Below are 24,050 nucleotides of genomic sequence, written 5' to 3' on the forward strand. Positions count from 1 at the left end.
ATAGGACCCAACTGTTCCACACAAGGATGCCTATTGTGGGAGCATGCTGGAAGGTGTGACACGGGGCACTTTGTTCTGTCCTGTTTTAACTTAATTGTTGGAAAATCTTTAAAATGTCACTTTCACTGACACTAGATGTATTAAACTATAAGTGAATGAAATACAAAATATGAAACATTGCTAACACATATATTGACACTCATCAATTATGTGAACATTTTTTAAAAACAACAACCCAGATAGTCTTCTTGAAGACACAATGTGTCCGGCAGTTTCGCAAAGGTTTTATCTATGTGTTTTCGTTACTGCCTTCACTGTATGCTTTTGTCTCTGTCTGTTGTGTGTTTGCCTGTCTTGCCAGTGTCTGTTTGAATATCTGCCTGTCTGTGCATGACATATCTGCTTCCACTTACTCCCACAGACTACGTTTGTACGTCATGACACTCCACATCCTAAAGAACTGAAAGCTCGGCATGCAAAGTTCGTCAAACAGAACAAAGGCATCGACGGTCATGTCATTCCGCACAATGAAAAAACTGCAGAGGTGAGATTTTGACACACTATGCTGCAGTTTATATACTACTTTGCTTCCTTATGAACATCATCCATTATGTCGTGTAATTCTAGTTCTCATTTGACACCAATTCCATTATTTCTTATCCTCCTCGGACCTATATTGATAAACATTTTCTCTGCATTTTGTGTAAAGATCATTCTTGTATGTATGATCTGCATGTCACATTTGATGGCAGGATTTAACATATACTGTATTTGGTTTGCCTTACTCCATTCTGTGACTCTATTTTACTCTCTTATGTTAAATGTTTCACAAAAGTTCTTGTAATGTAACTTTTGACAACACAATTTTTTACAGTAAGTTTGATTCAATAAAATTACTAAAAAACAAAATGCATGAACAAGAAAATAAATCGACCTGGCCTAAAACTTAAACTGCAGTGTCCCGAGGTTTTAGAAGTCATGTACTTCAGGGATGTTTACATCCAGGCATGTGGTATAATCATGCATTATATTCTGGATCTATAGCCTGCTGTCAGCTAGCTGAATAAGTTAAAGGCTTCATTGGCTTCACTAGACTGTACTGGAGGATTGGACCCCATTGGGATTCGGGGTTAAACAGCTCGGGTGGTTATATTTTGTTGATTGACTTTGTCAGGCTACACTGATCGTTGTTGACTATACCCATCACAGGATTGTCTGGTCCAGACTTGATAATGTATAGGCAGCTGTCTATGTCTGGAATATCGCTAGTGTGTTTTAAACAACCAGGTCCCAAATGACAAATATTGGAGCAGATTGGTAACCCTGTGGTTTCAGCATTACTTGTCAGTCTGAAGGCCTGGGTCTGTTTTCCTGCTTGGCAATGATGTGTGAAGTCTGTTTCCATGTTTTTTCATTGCTGGAACGTTGCTAAGAGTGGTGAAAAAAAACCTTCTTTACACACTATACTTAGCCTTCAAACTCCATGCAAATCTCCCCGACTGCCCCAGGGTTGTACTATTCATATGCTGTATTCATACTCATCGGTATTGAAGGAGATTGTTTGCCAAAAGGTGTTAGTTCACTCCAAAGCAGATACTGAAGTTTTCTGACTGTGTTTGACCCACGGGTATTACCTCAGCCCACAATTCCTTTCATCTTCCTGTGGAAATCATGGACCGCTTTTTATGAACATGTTGTTCACTTATCGTGCTAAGTTTTTGTTATGTGATAATTATAGTGACAACATGACACAGATTTGTAATGTCAGTAATATATGTTTCCTATTGAAGTGCTCCCATTCTGAATACTATCATTCTACGCTCTCCTAATCAGTTAACTGGTCATGGTATCTACTGCAAATAGATGGGAACAGGGTTAGCAGTTATCATGTGGGGCGTGCGGAGGCAGGGAGAGGCCCATTTGGGGTGAGCTATTTTTGACTGTTCATTAGGGAATAATAGGACAAAGGTTCCCACTGTACATCGGAAGGAAAGGGAGATAAAGCAATAATGTATGAGTCAGGATAGGTATGAAATATCAATTCTATCCAACAAATTACATTTCTCACCAGTCGGTGGAACTGATATGCCTGATGATAGGGTGTTAGCCCACGCTGAAAATTCCTGGATTCTACTCTTCTTGGACAATAGGAATTGTGTAAATTGTGAAACCTGCCTTCGCTACAGCTCCACAATCCATGTACTCATAGGGAAATGTGTGTAATCTGTTCCAGGATAAGGCGTTCATGCCTCAGAGAGACAATGATCCACGCTGGACAGAAGATGACCATTCATCCGTGGATGACAAACCTGAGAGGAAAGTTGCCATGCTGATCGAGCCACCACAGATCATCAAAGGTAACAACAGTTTCAAGCAAGGGATCATGTTTTAGTACCGTCACATTTCATTGAGTATTGCCTGTTTCAAAGGTATCAACAAGCTTTCAAGGATCATTTTCACATTGACAGAATTTTGTAGTGGAACCTCGTTTACTAGACTAGAAGCTGACATATTGTAGTGGAACCTCGTTTACTAGACTAGAAGCTGACATATTGTAGTGGCAGTGGGGTAACCCCGTACCTAGTGGTTAAAGCGTTCGCTCGTCACGCTAAAAAACGGGGTTAGATTCCCCCATGGGTATAATGTGTAAAACCCATTTCTGGTGTCCCCTGCCGTGATATTGAATGCGGCATAAAACTAATGTTGTATGTTGTATCATTTTGGTCCTGATTACACAATGCCATTTACTAAGAAAGTGTAATCCCAAATATAACATATGTTACATTTTGGTCCCAGCGGTAACCTTAAGACTGATGCTCGAGGACTTCACTACATTTGCCTGTATAGGCTATAATGAATACATGAAAAGACAAAAGAAGAATATATACATGCTTTAGTTACATATATGTGGTTGAGATTCTGGACAGTATTTTTATGTGAATCTGAGAATTAATTGATGTGGTTATGTGTGGCTGTGAAAGACGTGTTTATTGGATGATGTCTGTTGCAGCTCCAGAACTGGAAGGACCTCCGCCCCCTCAGGTGGAGTCAGAATCATCAACAGAAGAAGATGAGCTGCCAAAGGAAACACAGCCTCTCCTGAAGAGTGTAACAATTGCCCCGGTCACTGTCATGCCAGACGACCGGGCCATGGACACGTCACATGAGAGTGGGGAGCTGAGAGAACGCAAGGCTGACGACTCTGATGAAGATGCTGATGGGACAAGGAGCGAGGATGAATATAGTGATAACGTGAGTCAGAGATGCCTTGATAGTACAAACCCATCGCCTGTTCTTACAAAACGACCTGGGTCTATTTCCTCAAAGTGATCGAAGTGCCAGTGTGAACTACCGTTCTTTAGGATAGACTCATGGCTGTGTTAGCTGTCACTTTGTAGAACCAGGTCTGATGTTAGTACTGTCAATCTGTGGTGATCTTTGGGGTTAGAATTACTACGCTGCTACCTCTGCTGATTTGACTCTGTGACTTAGTTGGTACATCCAGACTCCATTATTTACAGGAGTATAGCTGAGAATTGTGTCTTTGGGGTTTGTCAACAAATAATCATACAAATGTCAATTTATCAAAGATAATCAACTTTGTACACAAAGATGAAATTGTATGATATTACACTAATCATTCTGCAATTGGAATGAGGATGTATGCAAAAACATCACTATAACCAAATATTAAAAAATTCATCATCCATAAGTAATGTTTACTTTTTCATGCGTCATCTTCTAAGGGATGCCTGTCAAACAGTGGATGATTTTAGGTATTAATATTGCTGCAGGACTCGGAAGACATGCGTGAGAGGAAGGTGGGTTTTGCTGACGACATAGAAGAACAGCCCGAGAAGGACCATCGACTCAGCCGCCGTGACACGCCCCACTACCTCAAGAACAAGCGTATCAACCTGAACAGTAGCAAGGAGGATGCTGAGCAGAAAGTGAGGGAAATTCTTGCTCAAGCTGCAGCACAGAAGGATAAAGCAGCAGTAGATTCTGATCTAGCGGTGAGTGGAACATCTGAATAGAAGAATTTGGGATAGAGGGTGTTTGATGGGTGTTAGAGTATTAGTGACAGGGAGATCTACTTGTAGATAGTCAGCTGTCATGCTTGTGGGATTCTGTTGTTAAGGAAGTGAACGTGAGGACGTGGCTCAGGGTTCCGTGACATCAGGGGATCAGTTAAATCTCAATCTTAGCTCCATGAGTTTACAGCTTGTTAGGTGTTCGAAGATTTCCATTCTCATTACCAGCCCATCCTTCTGGATATTCACCTACGTGTGCTTACAGTTTTGTAAACATTGTATATTTTTAACAGTTCTTTCCATCGCTCCTAATGGCTTTGGGTAGCCTTGTGGTTAAAGCGTTTGCTCATCACGCTGAAGACCTGGGTTTGATTTACCACATAGGTACAATGTGTGAAGCCCATGTATAGTGTTACCAGCGATGTTTTTGCTGGAAATATTGCTAACAACAGAGTGAAACCTTACTGATTGCTTGTGAATGATAAACCTATATCAACATCAGGATATGAATTTTGATTTTGAGATGAAGAAGTTTGAAGAGCATATGAAACCAAATGCTTGATAAAATAACTTTGTTGGGACACCTTTAGTTCAGAGTGTGAATGTCTTGTGACCTATGTTGTGGCAGCCTCCCGAAGATGAGACGATGGCCTTGACAACACAGCACGTCCCAGTCAAGGTGGAGGAAGAGGTCGTGGCTATAACCATTCACCGCGGACCCGGGCAGGGTTTAGGGGTCAGCATTGCAGGGGGAAAGGGCTCAACTCCATATAAAGGAGATGATGAGGTATGTATTTTGTATCAACGTGCATTTGATGATAAGTATTTGGTAGATGTGTGATTTCTGTGTTGGCTGTGTTCAGAATCTTGTCCAAGGTTGATATTTTGTTTACTTTCTTTTGTACATCTTTGTAGTGTAACCAACTGTTAATGCCAATGTCTTGTGGATTAGCTAAACGTTCCCATTGTCCATCAGCAGAAGCTATCAAGTCTTATGATGAAAGTAAACTGGCATCCAATTGAATGACAGAACTATTGTTTATGTCAGATTTATCATCCTGTTTCAGAGTATATTTATTTCAAGAGTTTCGGAGGAAGGGCCTGCAGGGAAGGCTGGCATATTGAAAGGAGACAAACTTATATCAGTGAGTATATGTGTTGATTGTATGGTCACAATGGCAGCCGAAGGTGAATCATTAGTGAGTGGCTCTGATGAAGTCCCTCTTTATCTCTTTCTCTGTGTCCCGATGCACATGAGATATAAAAAGCCCTGCAATGATCCTATTTAGAGGGTGAACACAATAAATGATGCATTTGTTTTGCAGGGTACTGCATCGGTTTAAGACAGTATAGAAGTAAAATTATTTTGCTCATTGAATGAGAATGGAAAACTGCTGAATTTGGTTTCAAGCAAGAGTCTCAAAAATGGATCTACAAATCCTGTAGAAGAAATAAAGTCATTGGTTATTTGAGGTGATACGTGAAGGTCAAGAACCTTTCTAGGATATTTCACTGCATGTAGTAGAATATGATAAGTTGTCTCCCTTGGACTAGGTTAACGGTCAGGACCTCAAGGATGCTGACCACTACGATGCTGTGAACGTCTTGAAGAGCAGTGGGAACGACATCATCATGGTTGTAGGGAGGGAGAGGCTTGTGCCCAACTCAGTCGCTGATGTATGTATTATAGTTTTATATATTTAGATCAATTATTTATCTGGCTGAGATACCTTTTATTTTCTAAGCAATCTTGTCTTGAGTGCTTTGGGTGGAAAACTGGACTGAATATTATGAATAATAAACAATATCAACGGATTGTTTGGTCCAAACGTGATTATTTATAGCAAAAAAATTGCTGAGTGCTGCGTTAGACAATAAAAACACACAAGTGATGAATTCAGATTGCCACATTGTTTCTGTGAGAGAATTCTTTAAATTAGTTTTATTAATACACTGGAATCTGTCTATTACGGACTGGACTGGGACCGATCATTTGTCCGGATTAGACAACTTTTGTCCGTTACTGTAGACACTGCCACTTGGACTCAGAGAGTAGTCCGGATTATGGAGAAAACCGGTTTACAAAGAGTCGGATTTGACAGATTCCACTGTACATTTATTTGCCCTTTTTGCATTTTATGGCAAACTAACATTTGGAGAATGAATTTGTTTATGTACTTTGTAAATCCCTATGCAAACTCTTTCTGTACCCAGGTGTGTGACGGGGAGGACCACACCCACACCAGTGTGGCCACTGTGTCATTCAGTCCCGAGCCAGAGATGGAGGTGTATGGGGAGGTAATTCTAAATGTATTTGAAGTCAGAAAAACCCATGAGCTATTCCATTCTGAATCAGCTTTATGTTTGTATCAATTTTCCAAGATCACATTGTTGGCATAATGTATAATTCTAGACTAAAATAATATAAGACAAGTGACTCATGAAAAGTCAGCTGAGATTTACTATAATATAGTGAAATACTTCTATAAATTGTAGGTCTGATCTTGACACTACGACCCATCTTGTGTACATCTTACATTGTCTACACGTTTTGTCATGTCATTCATTCACAAATGTTTCCCTCATGTTCAAAATAGTTCATTGCCCCAATAGAAAATTGTTTTTACCTTTCAACGTTTTTTACACATGCATGAAAGTTGCCCTGAGTTTATAACCAAGTGTCACACAATGTTTGTCTCCTGCAAATATGTGAACAGAAGACACTGGGTGTCCTATGGGGAAGTTCAGTTCCTAAAATGTTTCCTTTCCCATTCCATTATGACAAATCCAAATGTGAATTTCTGTATCTTACAAGCCATCACCTTCATTTCCAGACAATTGGTACCACCCTGTATCGGGACGCTGGTGGTCTGGGCTTCAGTATAGCTGGTGGGCGTGGCTCTGTGCCCTACAAGGGCAATGATTCAGTGAGTGGACGAACACATGATCTCCTTATTTATTTGAGCCGCTTGTAGAAACTTTATGTCTGAAGCCAGTAGTAGCTGTTTTATTTTAGGGTTTGAAACTGTATGTTTGTGTCACAAGGCAATTTCAACTTGCTTTTTGCTCATGTGGGTAAATCTTTGATGTAACTGATGTTTGCCAGAGGGTTGTAGAGGCAGTTTGTTGATATTTCAGATTAATCCACAGGGCAAGATATAACACAAGTGGTCAGTCATGATATACTCATACTGTATACATGAAAACCATGTCAATATCAAAGAGGACAAGTTGATGGATATTTCTTACAAATGTATTGTTTATGGCAGAGTATTATGTCAAATATGTGTATGGTAGTGACAGTTGAATCGATGCATTGCAATGAGTTATTGGAGTATAAACACTTCATGAATCGTGTAATTAAGGCTTGAATGCCGCCAGTGTATTTTTGGCAGTGCGGCTGTGCTTTGTGGGAGACAGCTAGGATACCTCTGCCTGGCAGGGTTGGTGTGCATCATGCTCCACAGACATTATTAATGTCAGCCTGTTTTGATGGATGGAATTCAGGGTTAGAATTGATCCACATCCTCCCAAGTTTTTATACTCTGTTGGGAGACTGGTTGAGAATTGGCCCACTACCACCCAAGTTTTTGTACCCTGTTGGGAGACTGGTTGAGAATTAGCCCACTACCACCCAAGTTTTTGTACCCTGTTGGGAGACTGGCTGAGAATTGGCCCACTACCACCTATGTTGGTTGCAAGTGGCAACTGAATGAATTGGTTGGTCAGGTTTGGTGACTTGGTCGTTGCTCACAATACCAATCACTGGATTGTCTGGTCCAGACTGGATTATTTATAGGCCCCCTTCATCTAGCTGGAATATTGCTGGGGAGGATGTTACACAACAAACTCGTGTTTCACTGCTTTAAGTACAGCCACCAAAGTGAAGCTTAAATATTGCTGACTGTGGAGTAGGCCCCAATCAGGGGGATGGGTCAAGTAGTAAGTAAACATGTTACATTCTCTCCACACCATGATTGTTGCTATGGTTACCATGACAGGCTCTGCAACGTGTTCTCCAAGAATCTTCCCGAACAGACAAATTGGATTTACTTTTCGTGAGCTGACAAACCTCCCCAGTCCTTGTGATACTGTGAACTGTAGTATTGTTGCCAGCAGATCCTCTAGTCAACAGCAGTTTGTCGTCCTTGTCATTGAGTCCGAGTGCCTGCCCAGTCTCTTCATTTCATGGGTTCTGTTTGCTTTTAGTATGTTTCTTTGCCCATGCTTGGCTTTCAAGGTGGTAATGTCTTTCACATGACCTTTATGAAATATCTACACTGTCTAGGAAAACAAATTGATGAAACAAACAGTACATACAAAACAAACAGTACATACACATTACCTTTATGACATAATTATTGGATAAACAAGTATATGCTTGCTCCAGAAGCACAATCGTAATTTACTATTCCATAAGTTCTGCTGAAGAGGTGTCAATAGTCTTCCCATGAGACTGCAGCATAGCAGGGAAACATTGAAACTATACGGTCGGATCAGGCATGACAAACTGGTCTGTTTGAGAAACAGCAAACAGTGTTCCCATACCAGTGGGTACTAATTATTTCAGTTCCTTCTTTAAGTAGCATTTCGGAAGCTGGTATAATGAAGTGGAACAAATGTTATGGATTGACAACGTCTTTCTTGCAGTAGATGTGATGTTTCGGTGTAGATGCTAACACCGTTATCACTGAAACACTGCATCTATTGCAATAAGGAAGTTGTCAATTTATACATTTTGTTCCTCTTCTTCTTAATCTAATTCAGTTTAACGATATGATACTAATTACTATATCATATGTTGCAAATGCTGAACAGTTTTAGGCCAAGTTCCATGGCACATGATGGCTACTGGCACTTTTTTATTTGGGTGGTAGTCTGTTTACCAAAATTTGTTGTCAAACTAAAGGAAGTAAATAGTAGATGTGATATCAGTGATTCCTCTGCTTTTTGTAGATTAAGGTTCAACCCTGGTCTTTCATCTGTTATGGAAATCCTTCGAGATTCAGTGCAGTTGTTTTTGTCCTAGGTAATGGCATATGTATTAGTACACCACATACAGTCCTAGATGATTGTAAGTAGGTCTGACTCAACCTGTCCCATCCTTCAATCTCTCTCACTCCTTCACTCACTCACTTCCTCTCGCTGGCTTCAGTCAGTACATGGGTCACCTGACATTTTTCGTTTCAGCAAATGTATTCGCTGCTGGAGGTGGGTACCGGCTGTGCTGCCAGCATGCCTCCCTCGTCACCCCTTGTGTAGAACCAACACAGACATTAACACTTCCAGCGTTTCACAACAACAGCATGATAAACTAGAATATGCCTCTAGATTTAGGAACTTGAAACATGTGACGTTAAATTTTAACTCACTCACATTAGGAACAAATCTGGTTACAGTTTAATTGCCCCTGTAATAGAATGGTGTGGCCTGGTTAAATTGGGTATTTGTTAAATGTTATCGGTCCCAAGGAGTTCAGTGATTTATTCATTCGATGTTCCATGTCACAGCTTTTATGGTTAACCAGAGGAAATCCTACTGTAAATATCGATGTAAAGTGGAGGTGAAATATACAACTCAGATTCAAATGTTTTCATGGCTACAGTTTTACTGTAGACTATGAAAGAATCTGATGTTACTGAACTTTGTTTGTTACCTACCGACTAATGCTTTAATTGTAAAACTTCAGTTAGGCGATCAGCAGTTTATATTCTGCCTAAGGGCGTTCTGTTTGTTGAGTAGTAATTGCTGAATCAAACCCATTGCTACTGTCATTGGAGTTCCTGGTATGGCTTTAGGGCCAGTCTGTTACAGAATACTGAAACTAGAGTGTTGATGTCTCAAATAGAGCGGCCCCCTCATACCCGTGTGTCTTTAAGTAGCAAGTTGATAGACGCATGTTGATGTTTCCCATCTCATCTAATTGTTGTGGACAGTTTGGTGGATATTGGACTAATCCAAGATTTTATCCTTTCTTCAAGCAAAATAGCTTAATCAGCATTTTTGTTTTGTAAACAGTATTTCCAAACAAACTTTATTTTGATCAGTACAACGGATATGAAATTTGATTCCTTGTGCATCATTAACAGGAATATCTGTGTCATACTTTATCTATCTTTAGGTTTAGAAATGTTGCATTTCTGACAGCACCATTGCTGTATGACGGGATGGATGCCGTGTCTAGTTCTAGTTCTGACTCTTGATTCTGTTACTGACTCTGAGTAACCTTGACCTTGTGCATGGTGTGCTCCGCATTCCAGCATGTCTCTGATTCTTCGCTCTTTCACTTTTCTGTCTTTGCTTGTCATGACCTTGAAGTGATAGAATTACTGTTTGGTTTTGTGTCTTGAAAATGCAGCTCGTTTTGGAGAAGAGTTTGCAGTTAGTTGCTCACACTGTTTGAAGTTTGAGAGCTTGTTTTTGAACACAAATGCAAGTTTGCATTTTCAGTACTGTTTTGTTGAATTTTATTTTCCAGTTTTGCCTGTTGTAGAGGAAGTGTAGGAGTAACACCAGTTTCGTAACTTCCCTATGCCTCTAGAATGAAGCAACAAGCATGTCATGTATAATTGGAAAAAAAAAATGAAATAAAGGTTTCCTCTAGTGTTAAGATTTTGGATAGAAATAGTGCCGTAAAACATCCTATTTGTATTTCTAGGAGAAAACACTCTGATGGCTCCTGGACTCCATCATCGAATATGAAAAAAAGCCTGGGATACAATAATGCATACTCATTGTACTGCAAATTTGTTCTAAGATCTTCATGATTAGATTTCAAGTGTAAAGAGACTTTTTAGCACAAGATCTAAATCTGTGCTTTTAGTATTACCTGAGTCTGTGGGCTAATGTCTGAATTCTGGTATCTAATGATGAGAGTTTTGTCTACAGGCTATCTACATATCACGGATAGTGGAAGGCGGAACAGCACATAATGATGGCAAGCTACAAGTTGGGGATCGCATTATGTCCGTAAGTGTGCAATAACTGGGAAACGCTGAATATATATTGGTGTTTGACGGGTAAATTGTTTATGTGTCAATAAAGGATAATATATGGATGGACACTAAATATATATTGGTGTCGCTGTGTAGGTCCCCACTGTAATGACGGTGTAACGCTTTCAGTGTAGGTTCCCACTGTAATTGTTTTGTGGGAGTAACGCTTCAGTGTAGGTTCCCAGGATAATACGGTGGGAGAGTAACGCTGTGTAGGTTCCCACCGTAATTACGGTGGGAGTAACGCTTCAGTGTAGGTTCCCACTAGTAATGACGGATTGGGTAGGTTCCCAGTAACGCTTCAGTGTAGGTTCCACTGTTTCAATTACTACTAATGTTCATTCTTAATGCCTCTTGTTATCCTTCGTTAGTGCTCCAACTTCTTAATGCCTCTCAAGGAAGTTCTATGTCAAAGGCAGAAATATATTACAGATGCACAACGATAGAAAACTCAACATTACAAACATGATCAGCTTTAAAGTCTGTTGTTTAATGTATTTTCACCAAAACCAAGGTTTTGTGGTACCGAATTTAATGTTGACATCAGAAATTGATTTTGGATAATTCAGCTGCTGGTTACCTCAGTTACAAGCACGATTTATTTTTCTGCTGTACATCATATGATGGTCTCAAGATCAGATTATATGTTATAGTCGCACACTTATTGTTTCGTTCAGATCAACAATGTGGATTTGTCGGATGCGCGGCACGATCAAGCGGTGGCGCTACTGACTGGTTCCGACCGGATGATCCAGCTGGTTGTATATCGGGAGAAAGTGGTCCCAAAGTCCCCAGACAGTAAAGACGTAGTCGACTCAACCACAGCACACAAGTTGCCAACAATGACACAACCACGTATTCATTGGAACGAGAACGTATCTACAGCTGACGACGAGACACTGAACATCAGCCAATCGGAAATCAGCTCTAGTCCAAGTGTGTTTGCTTCTGCTGTGCCGTCATCATATACATATCAGAGCCAAGTTACTCCAGGTGTTGATGAAGCACCCTCCCCTGTCATTAGACCACCCCCTATCCCAACCATCCAATCTACCCCTTCACCCACAATCCAGGCCAATCCTTCCCCTAGTGCTGGACCCTCATCTTCACCGAAGGTGGCGCCACGGACACTCTCGTCTGATTGGTCAACTCCCCCAGCAGCGGTCCAGCCGCCCAAGTTTGTGTACCCCGGGTTTAACCGGTCCCCCAACACGTCCCAATCGTCCATACGGACTACAGAAAACAAGGAAAACATTTCCCCAACACCAGCTACAGTGTCTTTCTCAGCTCAGAGTGTAAATAGTTCATATGTCAGTGACTCCAACACCAGCCCCAGTGCCGTGTTATCGGGGAAGGAAGTTAGTGCTGGAAACAGCACACTTATTATGGAGCGACAGACAATTAGTAAAGTGCATGTGAATCACATTGATTCTCCTTCAACAGATAAAGAACAATCCCTTTATGAGGTAAGTAACTGCTGGCTCTCCCATGATGGATCCTTGCCTTGGACAGACACTCAGTAGCATAACAAGCAGCATCTAGTACACACATTTATCAGCTTCAAAGGCAGTATGGGGCGGTGGGGTAGTCTAGTGGTTAAAGGGTTCGAATCCCCACATGGGTACAATGAGTGAAGCCTATTTCTGGTGTCCCCTGCCTTGATATTGCTGGAATATTGCTAAAAGCGGCGTAAAACCAAACTCAGTCAGTCAGTCAAAGGCAGTATTCGTTTTGGGCAGGCAGTGCAGTCAGTTGTCAATTGTTTTGCTTGAAACACATATTGTAATAAAGAAGATGTATATTTGTAGCACTATCCCCATTATTCATCAAAAAAACTTCTAAATGTATATATTGTAATAAAGAAGTTGTATATCTATAGAATTATCCCCATGTTTTTTGCAGTGGTATAAGTTAGCACCCGTCCTGTAATTCTAGCCAAATTTCAGAATAGTTAACACATGAGGACGGTTGCTATTTGTTGTATTTTGTTATTATGTTATTATTAGGACTAGTGCACTAACAGAGTTAGATCTGTTGTTGTATTGTACCATTTACAGTTAGATGAAATTGACAAGTTCAGATATATTTTACTTTGTGAAAAAAAACCTGTAGATTTAGTGTCCAATGTATTCAAAAGATGAAAGAATTGTTGCATGTTTTTAGGACATTGTGATACTAAAAGCTGGGGGCCCCCTGGGTCTCAGTATTGTGGGCGGCAGTGACCACTCCAGTCAGCCTTTTGGTGCCGAGGAACCAGGCATTTTTGTTTCTAAGGTAACATTGGTTGCTTGGAGCTACTCTAGAATATAATGACACTACTGTTTATTGGAAGGTTGTTTGAATTTTGCAGTGTACAAGGGGGCATGTTTCACATTTTGTTTGTCTGTGACTGGAAACTTTAAGGGGAAGCCCAATTGCGCAGATCAATGCTCATGCTGTTGATCACTGGATTGTCTGGTCTAGACTCGATTATTTACAGACTGCTGCCATATAGCTGGAATACTGCTGATGCGACGTAAAACTAAACTCACTCACTCTCTCACTTTAAGGGGAAGTTTCAAGGGTATGAATTGAGTATGAATTTGTTAGAGACATTATATTTGAGTTGCCATGAGACACCTCCAAACCATTTTTAAGACTTTAGTGTTCCTCTTTGTTAATCGAGCTTTTCTCTACATTTCAGATTGTTAAGGATGGTGCTGCTTCCAAATCAAAGTTAAAAATAGGAGATAGAATAATAGCAGTAAGTATATCTCTGTAAATGAACTTCTCCATTGACCTTGTAGTTTTTAGTGCCACAACTTTCTGTGCAGAGTTACATCCATTAACTGCACCAGGATCTGCTGGTCTGGGGCTTGAATTCAGCTATATCCCCAATTATCCTTTGTCTGTAGGTACCTTACCTAAGTTTTTCACTGAAGTAGTTAACATCTGTGACATACGACACATTGAGCTTTCTTCTCACTAACTTGCATGTTTTATGACCAAAACCAAGCAATCACACCCACCTTGTCAGTGCCAGGGAATACATCTATGAGTGTATTGTGTTTAGGTTAACGGCAAAGATGTAACGCAGTGTACACATCAAGAGACTGTGATGGCACTGATTGCTCCAACGTTTGAGATCAACCTTTCTGTGCGACACGACCCACCACCGAAAGGTCTTCAGGTAAGTTCTGTCAAATCACCATCAACTGTGGTGCAGCTAAATTTGCAAGTAACAAAGTTTTCTTTCATCTGTTTTGGGCATTCATAGGTATTCATAGGTAATATCCCATAGGGATTCTGGGTTAGTATTGGTCCCGAGTTGGACTTGGCTATCAATGTATCCAGACTGTAGGTGGCTGTGGATTGATAACATCAACCTTATTGTCTGATCCTGACTCCATCATATGGATAGAATATTGCTGACTGACACTAAACATCAAACACTTGTATTAACATTTGTGAATCGTTACTATGGAATAATTTACTGGGACAACAAACAGATTTACCTCGAATAAACATTACATACTGTTCACAGGGATCATGATAATGTGGGCACCATAAGGATCCTTCTAACACCAAAATTGGCTCGCAAGCATTGAGCAGGCACTTCAGTAGTCTGTATGAGGCAACAGTAAATTTCCTTTACATATGCATGGAACTATCCAAGCAGAGCTACAGATAACTGTTTGAGTCATTGAGTTATGTACTCGCTTGTCTTCATCTCACATGGGTATCCTAATTATCCTTTGAGTAACGAAATAAATTGTACTGTACCAATCACTCAAACTCAATTGGGTATTTTGCCATTTTCCATTAATTTTAAAACTCTAATAAAGTTTTAATGTTAGTGTTTGTGATTTACATTTGATCTGTTATATGAGAAACGATAAGAAAGACTGCAAGTTGTCAAGTTCATGTCCTGAAATAGAACCTCTAAGTATACTTCAGTTATTCTATCTATCCACCGGTACGCAAGCTACGATTTGACATTTTTGTGTGTACGCATGTAAGATCACATTTATTGAGTATTTACAAAACTTCAAGCGTACTTGTACGCAATAGACTTAATAGGAGTTGAGTTTTCACATAAATATTTGCGTAATTTACGCAGATACGCAGCTTATCTGCACCTCTGATCCAAGACTTGAGCATTTACTGAGGAAACCATCAGAACGATTCCTCATGGAAAAATCAATGCATGATTATTGGGACATTTTTTCTTAGCTTTCATTAGTCAATACAGAAATTAGTCAAATGATTAATGGTGTTTTGCTGAAGGTGTTTCATTGTTTGGAATCTTGTTTTTGACTTTGCACCTGATATCATGTCAGTAGATGTATTTTATGTCCCTTTGTCTTGTGGCAACAGCCCAGTAAGACTGATGTATTTTATGTCCCTTTGTCTTGTGGCAACAGCTCAGTAAGACTGATGTATTTATTTCAGGAACTTGTTATTGTTAAGGAACAGGGAGACAAGCTTGGTATGAGTATTAAGGGTGGTATCAAGAACTTCTCTGCAAACCCTCTGGACAAGAACGACGAGGGTATCTTTATATCACGGGTAGGTTCAACTGACAGCATGCTGGCAGCTTCCTCCATTGCATGTGTTGCATCCTCTCCTGATTACCTGGTGTGACGTTCCGCGGAGACTGACAAAGTCACCCAAATCAGTGCAACCACTAACCTCTGTGCCAAATACTTTGCAAGATCGTAAATAGTTGTAATCCATGACACTCTTGTGACTTGAGTCTAGAACGCCAATAACCTGTCCATTATGATAAGTGGTGGTGGGTTAGCCTAGTGGTTAAAGTATTCACTTGTCATGATGAAGACCCGGGTCGATTCCCCAATGGGTACAATGTGTGAAGCCCATATCTGATTTTCGCCAGACAGTTTATGTATTATGTGTTCATGGACGATCACAATGACTGTTATACTGTGTACAGTCAGCTCTCGTTAATCCGACACTCATTAATCCGACAATCACATTAATCCGACAAAAAATTAGGGAACCATTTAAAACAGTGATAATTACTCTCGTTAATCCGACATTCTCGCATTCCGACTCTCCGACACACCAATCTAGCAACCGATCATTGTAAATACATTGTAAAAACATTCGTTAATCCGACAATCAACGCAGCCGGTCGGATGATCCGACCGATACAAACATCACACATGAAAGGTGATTAGCGCTGCCTTACTGGCTGCTTAACACCCACGCCAGTGAACATCACACTTGTTAATTAGGAACACAGGATAATTAATTGAGGCGATTTATTCAAGAAATAACAGTAGAGATGAAGCTGTATAAAATGTTTTACAACCGACATGAGTTTTCATCACAAGATGTCTGTCACGAGTACACCAGCTGCTGTTTACCCCTTGTAGAAGTCACGCCATTGATCAAGAAAGAAATCTCCTTTGAAGAAAGACAAACCCCAGACAGCACAACAAGAAGTCATCACTTTTGCTGAACAGAAGTTTAATGTGAAGATTGGACGATCAACCGTGATCTGACATCCTGAAGCAGTCTGCTTAGTGGTTGAGCCGCCTCTATGACTGATTCCAATGCTTCAAGCTATCTGAGGCCAAAACATCGTTGAACACTTTGCAAACATTTCTGACACACCACTTAGACGTGTTTGATGTAAATGACCATCAAAGATTTTTCAAGTTATAAATTATATATGTTATGATACACTTCGATTGTACATTAGACGTCCACATGTTATTATGGAATTAGTTGTATGGAAACTGTAACATATTCAACATCAGGGTCATAATGGCAGCTGATATGCGGTAAAAACAAACGTGAGTTTTGTGCCAATGTGGTCATGAAATAGATATGAAACTGTTCGCTTATGTGATTATATATGTATGTTATGCCATCTATGAATGTTAATAAATGAAAACAAGTATGTATTGTTAGTATTTCTTATTTCTGTGAATATTTTTACATACGATGAAGATAACTAGATCTACCATTTCTGATATGCATGCAACAGTATGACGATCATGACATTTAGTAAACATTGATATTTTCACACAAATTCATTATTCCGACATTTTCATTAATCCGACATTTTCGTTAATCCGACATATTTCTCTGCAACCACAAGTGTCGGATTAACGAGAGTTGACTGTATATGAGCATCAATATCTCAGATGAGCATTCCATAATAGAACTGGTCTGGAAGGAACCCAGGTTTTTGTTAAATGCCACTGCCTAAATTGGGTTGCTCATATCACCAGCTTGTCTTGCTTTGCCATACTTTACAGGCTGATATCTTTACATTTGGTGAATCGTCTCGCAAGCTTTGAGCAGGCACTTCAGTATTCTGTATGAGGCAACAGTAAATATCCTTTACATATGCATGGGACTATCCAAGTCTTGTGCATTTACTGAGGAAACCATCAGAACGATTCCTCATGGAAAAATCAATGCATGATTATTGGGACATTTTTTCTTAGCTTTCATTAGTCAATACAGAAATTAGTCAAATGATTAATGGTGTTTTTCTGTAGGTGTTTCATTGTTTGGAATCTTGTTTTTGACTTTGCACCTGATATCATGCCATGGAATAACTGGAGGTCATAGTTTTTCCATTACAGACCTCACTAACCTTTCTCCGGTATGTAGGAAGTAGCATTATCCTCATGTCAATCCCTGATTACGTGAAGTTATTATTGCTGTCTTCAAACTGTTTGATGGCTGTTTGATCTCTTTCCAGATTAACGCAGAAGGTGCTGTGGGGAAAGATGGACGGCTCGTGATAGGCCAGAGAATACTTGAGGTTAGTCTCATCGTGTACCAGAACACTTCTTGGGATTGGGATTTAACAAACATTGGTTTTGTTCATCTATTTGTTAGAAGTAAGTAAGTAAGTCGTCATTCTGTAGATATTTGAACCAATTTTCCCTCCCCAGGTGAATGGTACGAGTCTGCTCGGGTCAACTCACCAAGAAGCTGTTCGAGCGTTGCGCAGTGTTGGAGACAAAATGAACATTATGGTGTGTGATGGCTACGACCCAAACTCCACCCCAGAGATATCCAGTCCCGGCAGTCCGGTCGGCTTTCTGGCATCATCCCGGCAAGGTTCTGTATCCAGTATTGACAGGGAGGATGAGGAAATGCGATTAATCCGACAGGTGAGAAACTCATTAACACACCTGTACAATTTTGTTTGTTTTTTTACTTTGCCAAGTTTGGTATCATTATCTTTTCCTGTTACAATTGAATTTAATTTATTCATTGAATTTTGTATTTCTGTGAAAATGGTCCTTCATTTTGTAAAGTTATATTTGCATTTGTGTATAAGACACTGTTAGTATGTGATGTAGCCAGTGATCCAATCCTTCACTTGATTTACTCAACACAAGTCCTGCATGTTTATAGAGTCCAGCTGAGCACCTGTAAGTGTAGTGTAGACTTCTTGTGTAGAATCTCAGATCACTATACAGTGTTTCCACTTGATGCAAGGAACTGGGCCACTGTCTGTAGAACAGCATACTGACAGCATTACATCTCGGGCTGTGTTGCCTCAGAACAACATCTAGAACTTGAACAGCATACTGACAGTCACTGTCAGTAGAACAGCATACTGACAGCATTACATCTAGGGCTGGGCCACTGTCAATAGAACAGCATACTGACAGCATTACATCTAGGGCTGGGCCACTGTCAATAGAACAGCATACTGACAGCATTACATCTAGGGCTGGGCCACTGTCAGTAGAACAGCATACTGATAGTGTTACATCTAGGGCTGGGCCACTGTCAGTAGAACAGCATACTGATAGTGTTACATCTAGGGCTGGTCTTGCCTCAGTAGAACAGCATACTGACAGCATTACAACTAGGGCTGGGCCACTGTCAATAGAACAGCATACTGATAGTGTTACATCGAGGGCTGGGCCACTGTCAGTAGAACAGCATACTGACAGCATTACATCTAGGGCTGGGCCACTGTCAGTAGAACAGCATACTGACAGCATTACATCTAGGGCTGGGCCACTGTCAATAGAACAGCATACTGACAGCATTACATCTAGGGCTGGTCTTGCCTCAGTAGAACAGCATACTGATAGTGTTACATCTAGGGCTGGGCCACTGTCAGTAGAACAGCATACTGACAGCATTACATCTAGGGCTGGTCTTGCCTCAGTAGAACAGCATACTGACAGCATTACAACTAGGGCTGGGCCACTGTCAATAGAACAGCATACTGACAGCATTACATCTAGGGCTGGGCCACTGTCAGTAGAACAGCATACTGATAGTGTTACATCGAGGGCTGGGCCACTGTCAGTAGAACAGCATACTGATAGTGTTACATCGAGGGCTGGTCTTGCCTCAGTAGAAGAGCATACTGACAGCATTACATCTAGGGCTGGGCCACTGTCAGTAGAACAGCATTACAACTAGGGCTGGGCCACTGTCAGTAGAACAGCATACTGACAGCATTACATCGAGGGCTGGGCCACTGTCAGTAGAACAGCATTACAACTAGGGCTGGGCCACTGTCAGTAGAACAGCATACTGACAGCATTACATCGAGGGCTGGGCCACTGTCAGTAGAACAGCATTACAATTAGGGCTGGGCCACTGTCAATGGAACAGCATTACAACTAGGGCTGGGCCACTGTCAATAGAACAGCATACTGACAGCATTATATCCAGGGCTGGGCCACTGTCAGTAGAACAGCATACTGACAGCATTACATCGAGGGCTGGGCCACTGTCAGTAGAACAGCATTTCAACTAGGGCTGGGCCACTGTCAATAGAACAGCATACTGACAGCATTATATCCAGGGCTGGGCCACTGTCAGTAGAACAGCATACTGACAGCATTACATCTAGGGCTGGTCTTGCCTCAGTAGAAGAACATACTGATAGTGTTACATCTTGGGTGGGCCTTGCCTCAGAGGAAGAGCATCTTTGTCTTGCTCAGTCAGTGGCTTTTCTGATATTGTTGCATCTAGGATGGGTCTTGCCCCAGCAGAAGATTCCTTGTTGCTTCTAGGGTCATCCTTGTCTGAGTAGAAGACGATCCTTGTTACATCTAGGGTTGGTCTTGTCGCAGTAGTAGTATTCTTCTTGTATCTAGAATGGGTTGTATCAGATTTCACAAGCTAATTCTATGCAGCCATTTGCAGAGCTAAGAAACTTGATTGCATGTCACTGTGCCCCAATGACCTTGGCCATAGCTCATGCTGTCCTTCACTGGTTTGCCACACATGCCTCTCTGATATGGCTAGAATGCTGACTTTGGCATTAAATCTTCAATCACTCCTTAATATACTTGTAATCAGGGGAATGTATAAGGGATCTGTGTGTTGAATGTTAGTGTTGGTCTGAGGTCTTTATGTGATATAACCCGAAATTCCTATTCTTTGGGGTTTGGGGTTATGGAATTTAGCTGAACGTTTCACGTCAGTAGGTCCAAAGATGACTAGATGTCAAAGTCAAAGTTTGGAAATATTCCATTTATAAACATTAAATGTGTTGCCAATAGATACATTGGGGTTAGCATGGTCAAGTGAGACACGGCTATTGTGTGAGAGTCCTGTGTGCTGTGTGGTGATGGTAGCACGAGGACACTAGCACTAGAAGTGGCGTAGTTAGCGGCGTCCGCCTGTAGCCAGTCATTGTGTTATAGGAGGAGGAGATGGTTAAGGAGACCCTACAATGGGAGGCGGAACATTCCGAACACCTGGTAGGTCCTACATCTAGACACGCCTAGACAGAATGCAGCATCTAGGACTGTCAGCTTGTCACTGTCAAGTCATAGGTTGTCACATCCATCCATAACATCAATCCAATATGTCGACAGGGTTCTAAATTTGAGGGGTCCAGCTTGGTTCTTAATGCATTAATATGTTGGTACGAAATGCCTTCACAGTCTTGTGAATAAATTGTATAGTTTGGTGCTAAAGAAATTAAAATTTACATGATTATTTTAAAAAGAACATTAATTATACAGAAACATAATCCAAACCATACTTTGATATTAAAAGAAAGGATTTATGACATTTCTTAGTAGACAACTTTTTTTAATGCAAGGTAGATTGTATCTTTCAGCATATCTTTTTTGTAAATGTGTCAGTAAAGATGACTTGTCATTTACCATTGTTGTAAAGTATTCAACATATTAAATACTGGATGGTCACAGTGTAGTCTACATCTTCACATGTGACAAGCTGACACAACTGCTACACTACTGGCAGATTCTTGCCTGCATCCCTCTAACTGTAGCTTGTACCTCTAGACTCTGCTTGACCAGGCCTATCTGCATAAAGCTCTATACATAGAATCATTATACAGAAACAAAACAACACTTGGTAATATCATTCAAATGGAAAGAAGCCCTGTCTAAGTGTGAAAGAGATTTATATATCAGTCATAAATATTAAGTCATCATGCGTAAAGTTTGGTTCCTTCCTGTTGTACAATATTTGAATTTTCATCCATAAGTTCACCATTAATCATGCTAATGTTGACATCTTTTAGATTTTTTAAGTTAATGGCTGACACTTTGCTAGAAAATTACTGTTATTGTAGATAATTATTGTGGAAATACTTACTTCAGTCTAATCTGGAATATGTAGTTGTGTTGATTACTAATGATCGTCTGTTCAGTGAGTTTATACCAAGGACAGCTTTGTAGGTGTTGTGTCATTGCTATGTATTCAAGACAGAGCTTCAGATAAACTGTGTGTTTGTGTGAGATATGCATAGTAAATCAATAAAATGATTTGCTTGTGTGCAGATATGAATGAAAACTTATAAGACATAATTGTATAACAGCACTGTACATGAGTATTTAATAGATTGTGTACCTGCATGTCTTCACTGATCGTAACACAGCTTGTATATATAACTGAGTGCTGGTATGAAGAAAGTGCTACATCACACTGTAACTGAACAGTTCATCACTGTTGTGAGCTCTTGTAATACCTGACACACTTGCAATAGCATATGGAACATGGCAGTGAGCAGTCGCCTGAAACCAGTCTTCTAGGTCATTTTATGTGAAAGAATTTGTCAGTTGTTTAAAAACTGCCAAAGAAAACTATGAATACCCAAAGTGGATGAAAACATGTAAGAAGATGCTCAATGGATTTTTTCTTTATGTGGAGTCCAGTCATAAGTGTATTTTGTTCTGAACCTTCAAATCATGAATTATTCTGTTCTAATATCTGGCTTGACAAAAACTAATGCTGACATGTAGATCATAAGTAGGTAGATAACTCTCAGTTTGTAACATGTTCAGGTACGACATGAGTCTTGATAGAACAACATTGTTCAGTTCTCTACAGCCTACAGGTACAAGAATGCTAAAAACTCTGACAGATTCTTGTCATTTCTTTGTCGACCATCATTTTTAACAAACCTAGATTTCAATCCTGTAGCAAATGATTTGAAGGACAAGTGAAGGAAAGACACCATACGTTTTATCCTTGACAGTGTAACTAAACTGAAAAACTATACAAAAGGTCTTTAATGGCCCTTCTTCTTGTACTCCCCTTATGCGACACTAAAACCAAATCCAATTATTGTCAGTTGACTAAGTTTCAAAAAGCACTAGCCAAAATATTCACATATTCAAGCACATTCGTTGCTGTCGTAGGGCATCAAGTTAACAGGGCGTCACATATCAAATGTTATTGGTTTCCTTGTAATCTTACTGATATGAATCACAAGGGGAAAAGATAAAACTGATTGTGCTTTTGTTTAAAGGCTAGTCTGTCCCATGAACATGCAGTAGTATGATGACTGTGAATGCAGTCTAAAGAGACTCTAAGCACCATGACTGTGTGAGCCTGTGGCCTGTGTGAGCCTGTGCACTCTGTTCCTGTGTTTGCTGCATGCCTTCCTCAAAGCATAAACTTGACTGAGTGTGATATGGATCTGATCGTGTAGGAATTTGATGTGCTAATAATTTTCATGTTTATTCCACAGAGGACTCAATGTGGGTATAACAAGTTGTTCACTCTTTTGTGGCTTGATTAGCTGTTTGTGTTAATCATTATCCTCATATAAACATATCGTTTTAATAAGGATTTTCAATTCCAATGTGTTTCATGCTATCGGTGTTGTCACTAATGTATTTGCTCCTTGTTACCTGACATGACTACATGTTGTATGTTCACGCCACACTCAAGACACACTGATCTAATATCACTGTCATATCTCGAAGCCACTTAGCCTTCAGTAACATCAAGTCTAAAATATCCCACTGAGGTCATGTGACACGTGAGGGGCATAACGTTGTCTTGTCCCAGACACGAGTTTCCTCAGTGCTGTGTGACAGAGAGTGTTGTGTATCTGCAGGAACAACTGAGGAGAGAACGGGAGCAGGAGGAACAACGACTGCAAGCCGCCGAAGAGACAGCGCGACAGACTGCCATACTGCAACAAGAGCATGCCCAGATCCGCGGACCAGAAAGTCCTAAACAGGTATGAGGATCTTCTGTTTTTGAAAGTCAGAACCAAAATAACTTGATGATTGCAGCTTGGTATTGACTATGAAAGGGCGTTAACATTACAAAGGATTACTCATACGGGGGTAGTACATTTACATAGAGAAAATGTCATGAAATCCTAGGAGGTTGTTAGTGTCACACTGTATTATATACCTTGCTTCATAACCAACTGCAGACTGATCGTTTCCAATTATATATTGACAGAAGATGTTGTTGTAAGTGCATGGTGTGTTTATGATAAGGACCCTTTTGAATTTAACCATGCACCCAGCTGCTCCATATAGGTAGGGCTTCAGATCAGTTGATATTCTGGGACGTAGAAGAATGTCCTGTTGAAAGACAGGGAAGAGGGCGATCTTCAGAATATGTTACATACTTTGGGTACAGTCCTGACATGAATTCCACCCTCCCTCCCTATAATAGCTGAACAGTCCCTTTCACCCGCATGTATAAATGTTGCCAGAAACACTGAAGGTTACAGGGGTATTATGATTGGCATAAACCTTTGTCTTTGAAGCATGGTGCATTGTTCTAATACTTGTGA

The 24,050-nt window shown here is 40.4% G+C and overlaps 1 protein-coding gene across 20 annotated transcripts in view; it reads left to right on the forward strand.

The window, feature by feature from the left end:
* LOC124274209 (protein scribble homolog) overlaps window positions 1–24,050 on the forward strand; it is a 122,875-nt gene that overhangs the window by 56,647 nt on the left and 42,178 nt on the right. For 18 of the 20 annotated variants that reach the window (XR_006897889.1, XR_006897890.1, XM_046709515.1 and 15 more), the window contains exons 14-33: window positions 422–544; window positions 2,234–2,357; window positions 3,011–3,252; window positions 3,795–4,016; window positions 4,663–4,821; window positions 5,102–5,179; window positions 5,589–5,711; window positions 6,249–6,332; window positions 6,869–6,961; window positions 9,225–9,245; window positions 10,923–11,003; window positions 11,707–12,495; window positions 13,193–13,303; window positions 13,713–13,772; window positions 14,082–14,198; window positions 15,461–15,577; window positions 17,751–17,813; window positions 17,947–18,168; window positions 20,680–20,736; window positions 23,355–23,480. Coding sequence is in view for 18 of the 20 variants with exons in the window: in XM_046709515.1 (XP_046565471.1) it covers window positions 422–544; window positions 2,234–2,357; window positions 3,011–3,252; window positions 3,795–4,016; window positions 4,663–4,821; window positions 5,102–5,179; window positions 5,589–5,711; window positions 6,249–6,332; window positions 6,869–6,961; window positions 9,225–9,245; window positions 10,923–11,003; window positions 11,707–12,495; window positions 13,193–13,303; window positions 13,713–13,772; window positions 14,082–14,198; window positions 15,461–15,577; window positions 17,751–17,813; window positions 17,947–18,168; window positions 20,680–20,736; window positions 23,355–23,480 (3,012 nt within the window). In the remaining 2 variants the exon portion in view is untranslated. The remainder of the gene's footprint in view (window positions 1–421; window positions 545–2,233; window positions 2,358–3,010; window positions 3,253–3,794; window positions 4,017–4,662; window positions 4,822–5,101; window positions 5,180–5,588; window positions 5,712–6,248; window positions 6,333–6,868; window positions 6,962–9,224; window positions 9,246–10,922; window positions 11,004–11,706; window positions 12,496–13,192; window positions 13,304–13,712; window positions 13,773–14,081; window positions 14,199–15,460; window positions 15,578–17,750; window positions 17,814–17,946; window positions 18,169–20,679; window positions 20,737–23,354; window positions 23,481–24,050) is intronic. The other 2 variants (XM_046709520.1, XM_046709518.1) reach the window with 2 other exon arrangements.

This window comes from Haliotis rubra, unplaced genomic scaffold (assembly GCF_003918875.1).
Source record: "Haliotis rubra isolate DU_JTF1 unplaced genomic scaffold, ASM391887v1 Scf189, whole genome shotgun sequence".
Lineage (NCBI taxonomy): Eukaryota > Metazoa > Mollusca > Gastropoda > Lepetellida > Haliotidae > Haliotis > Haliotis rubra.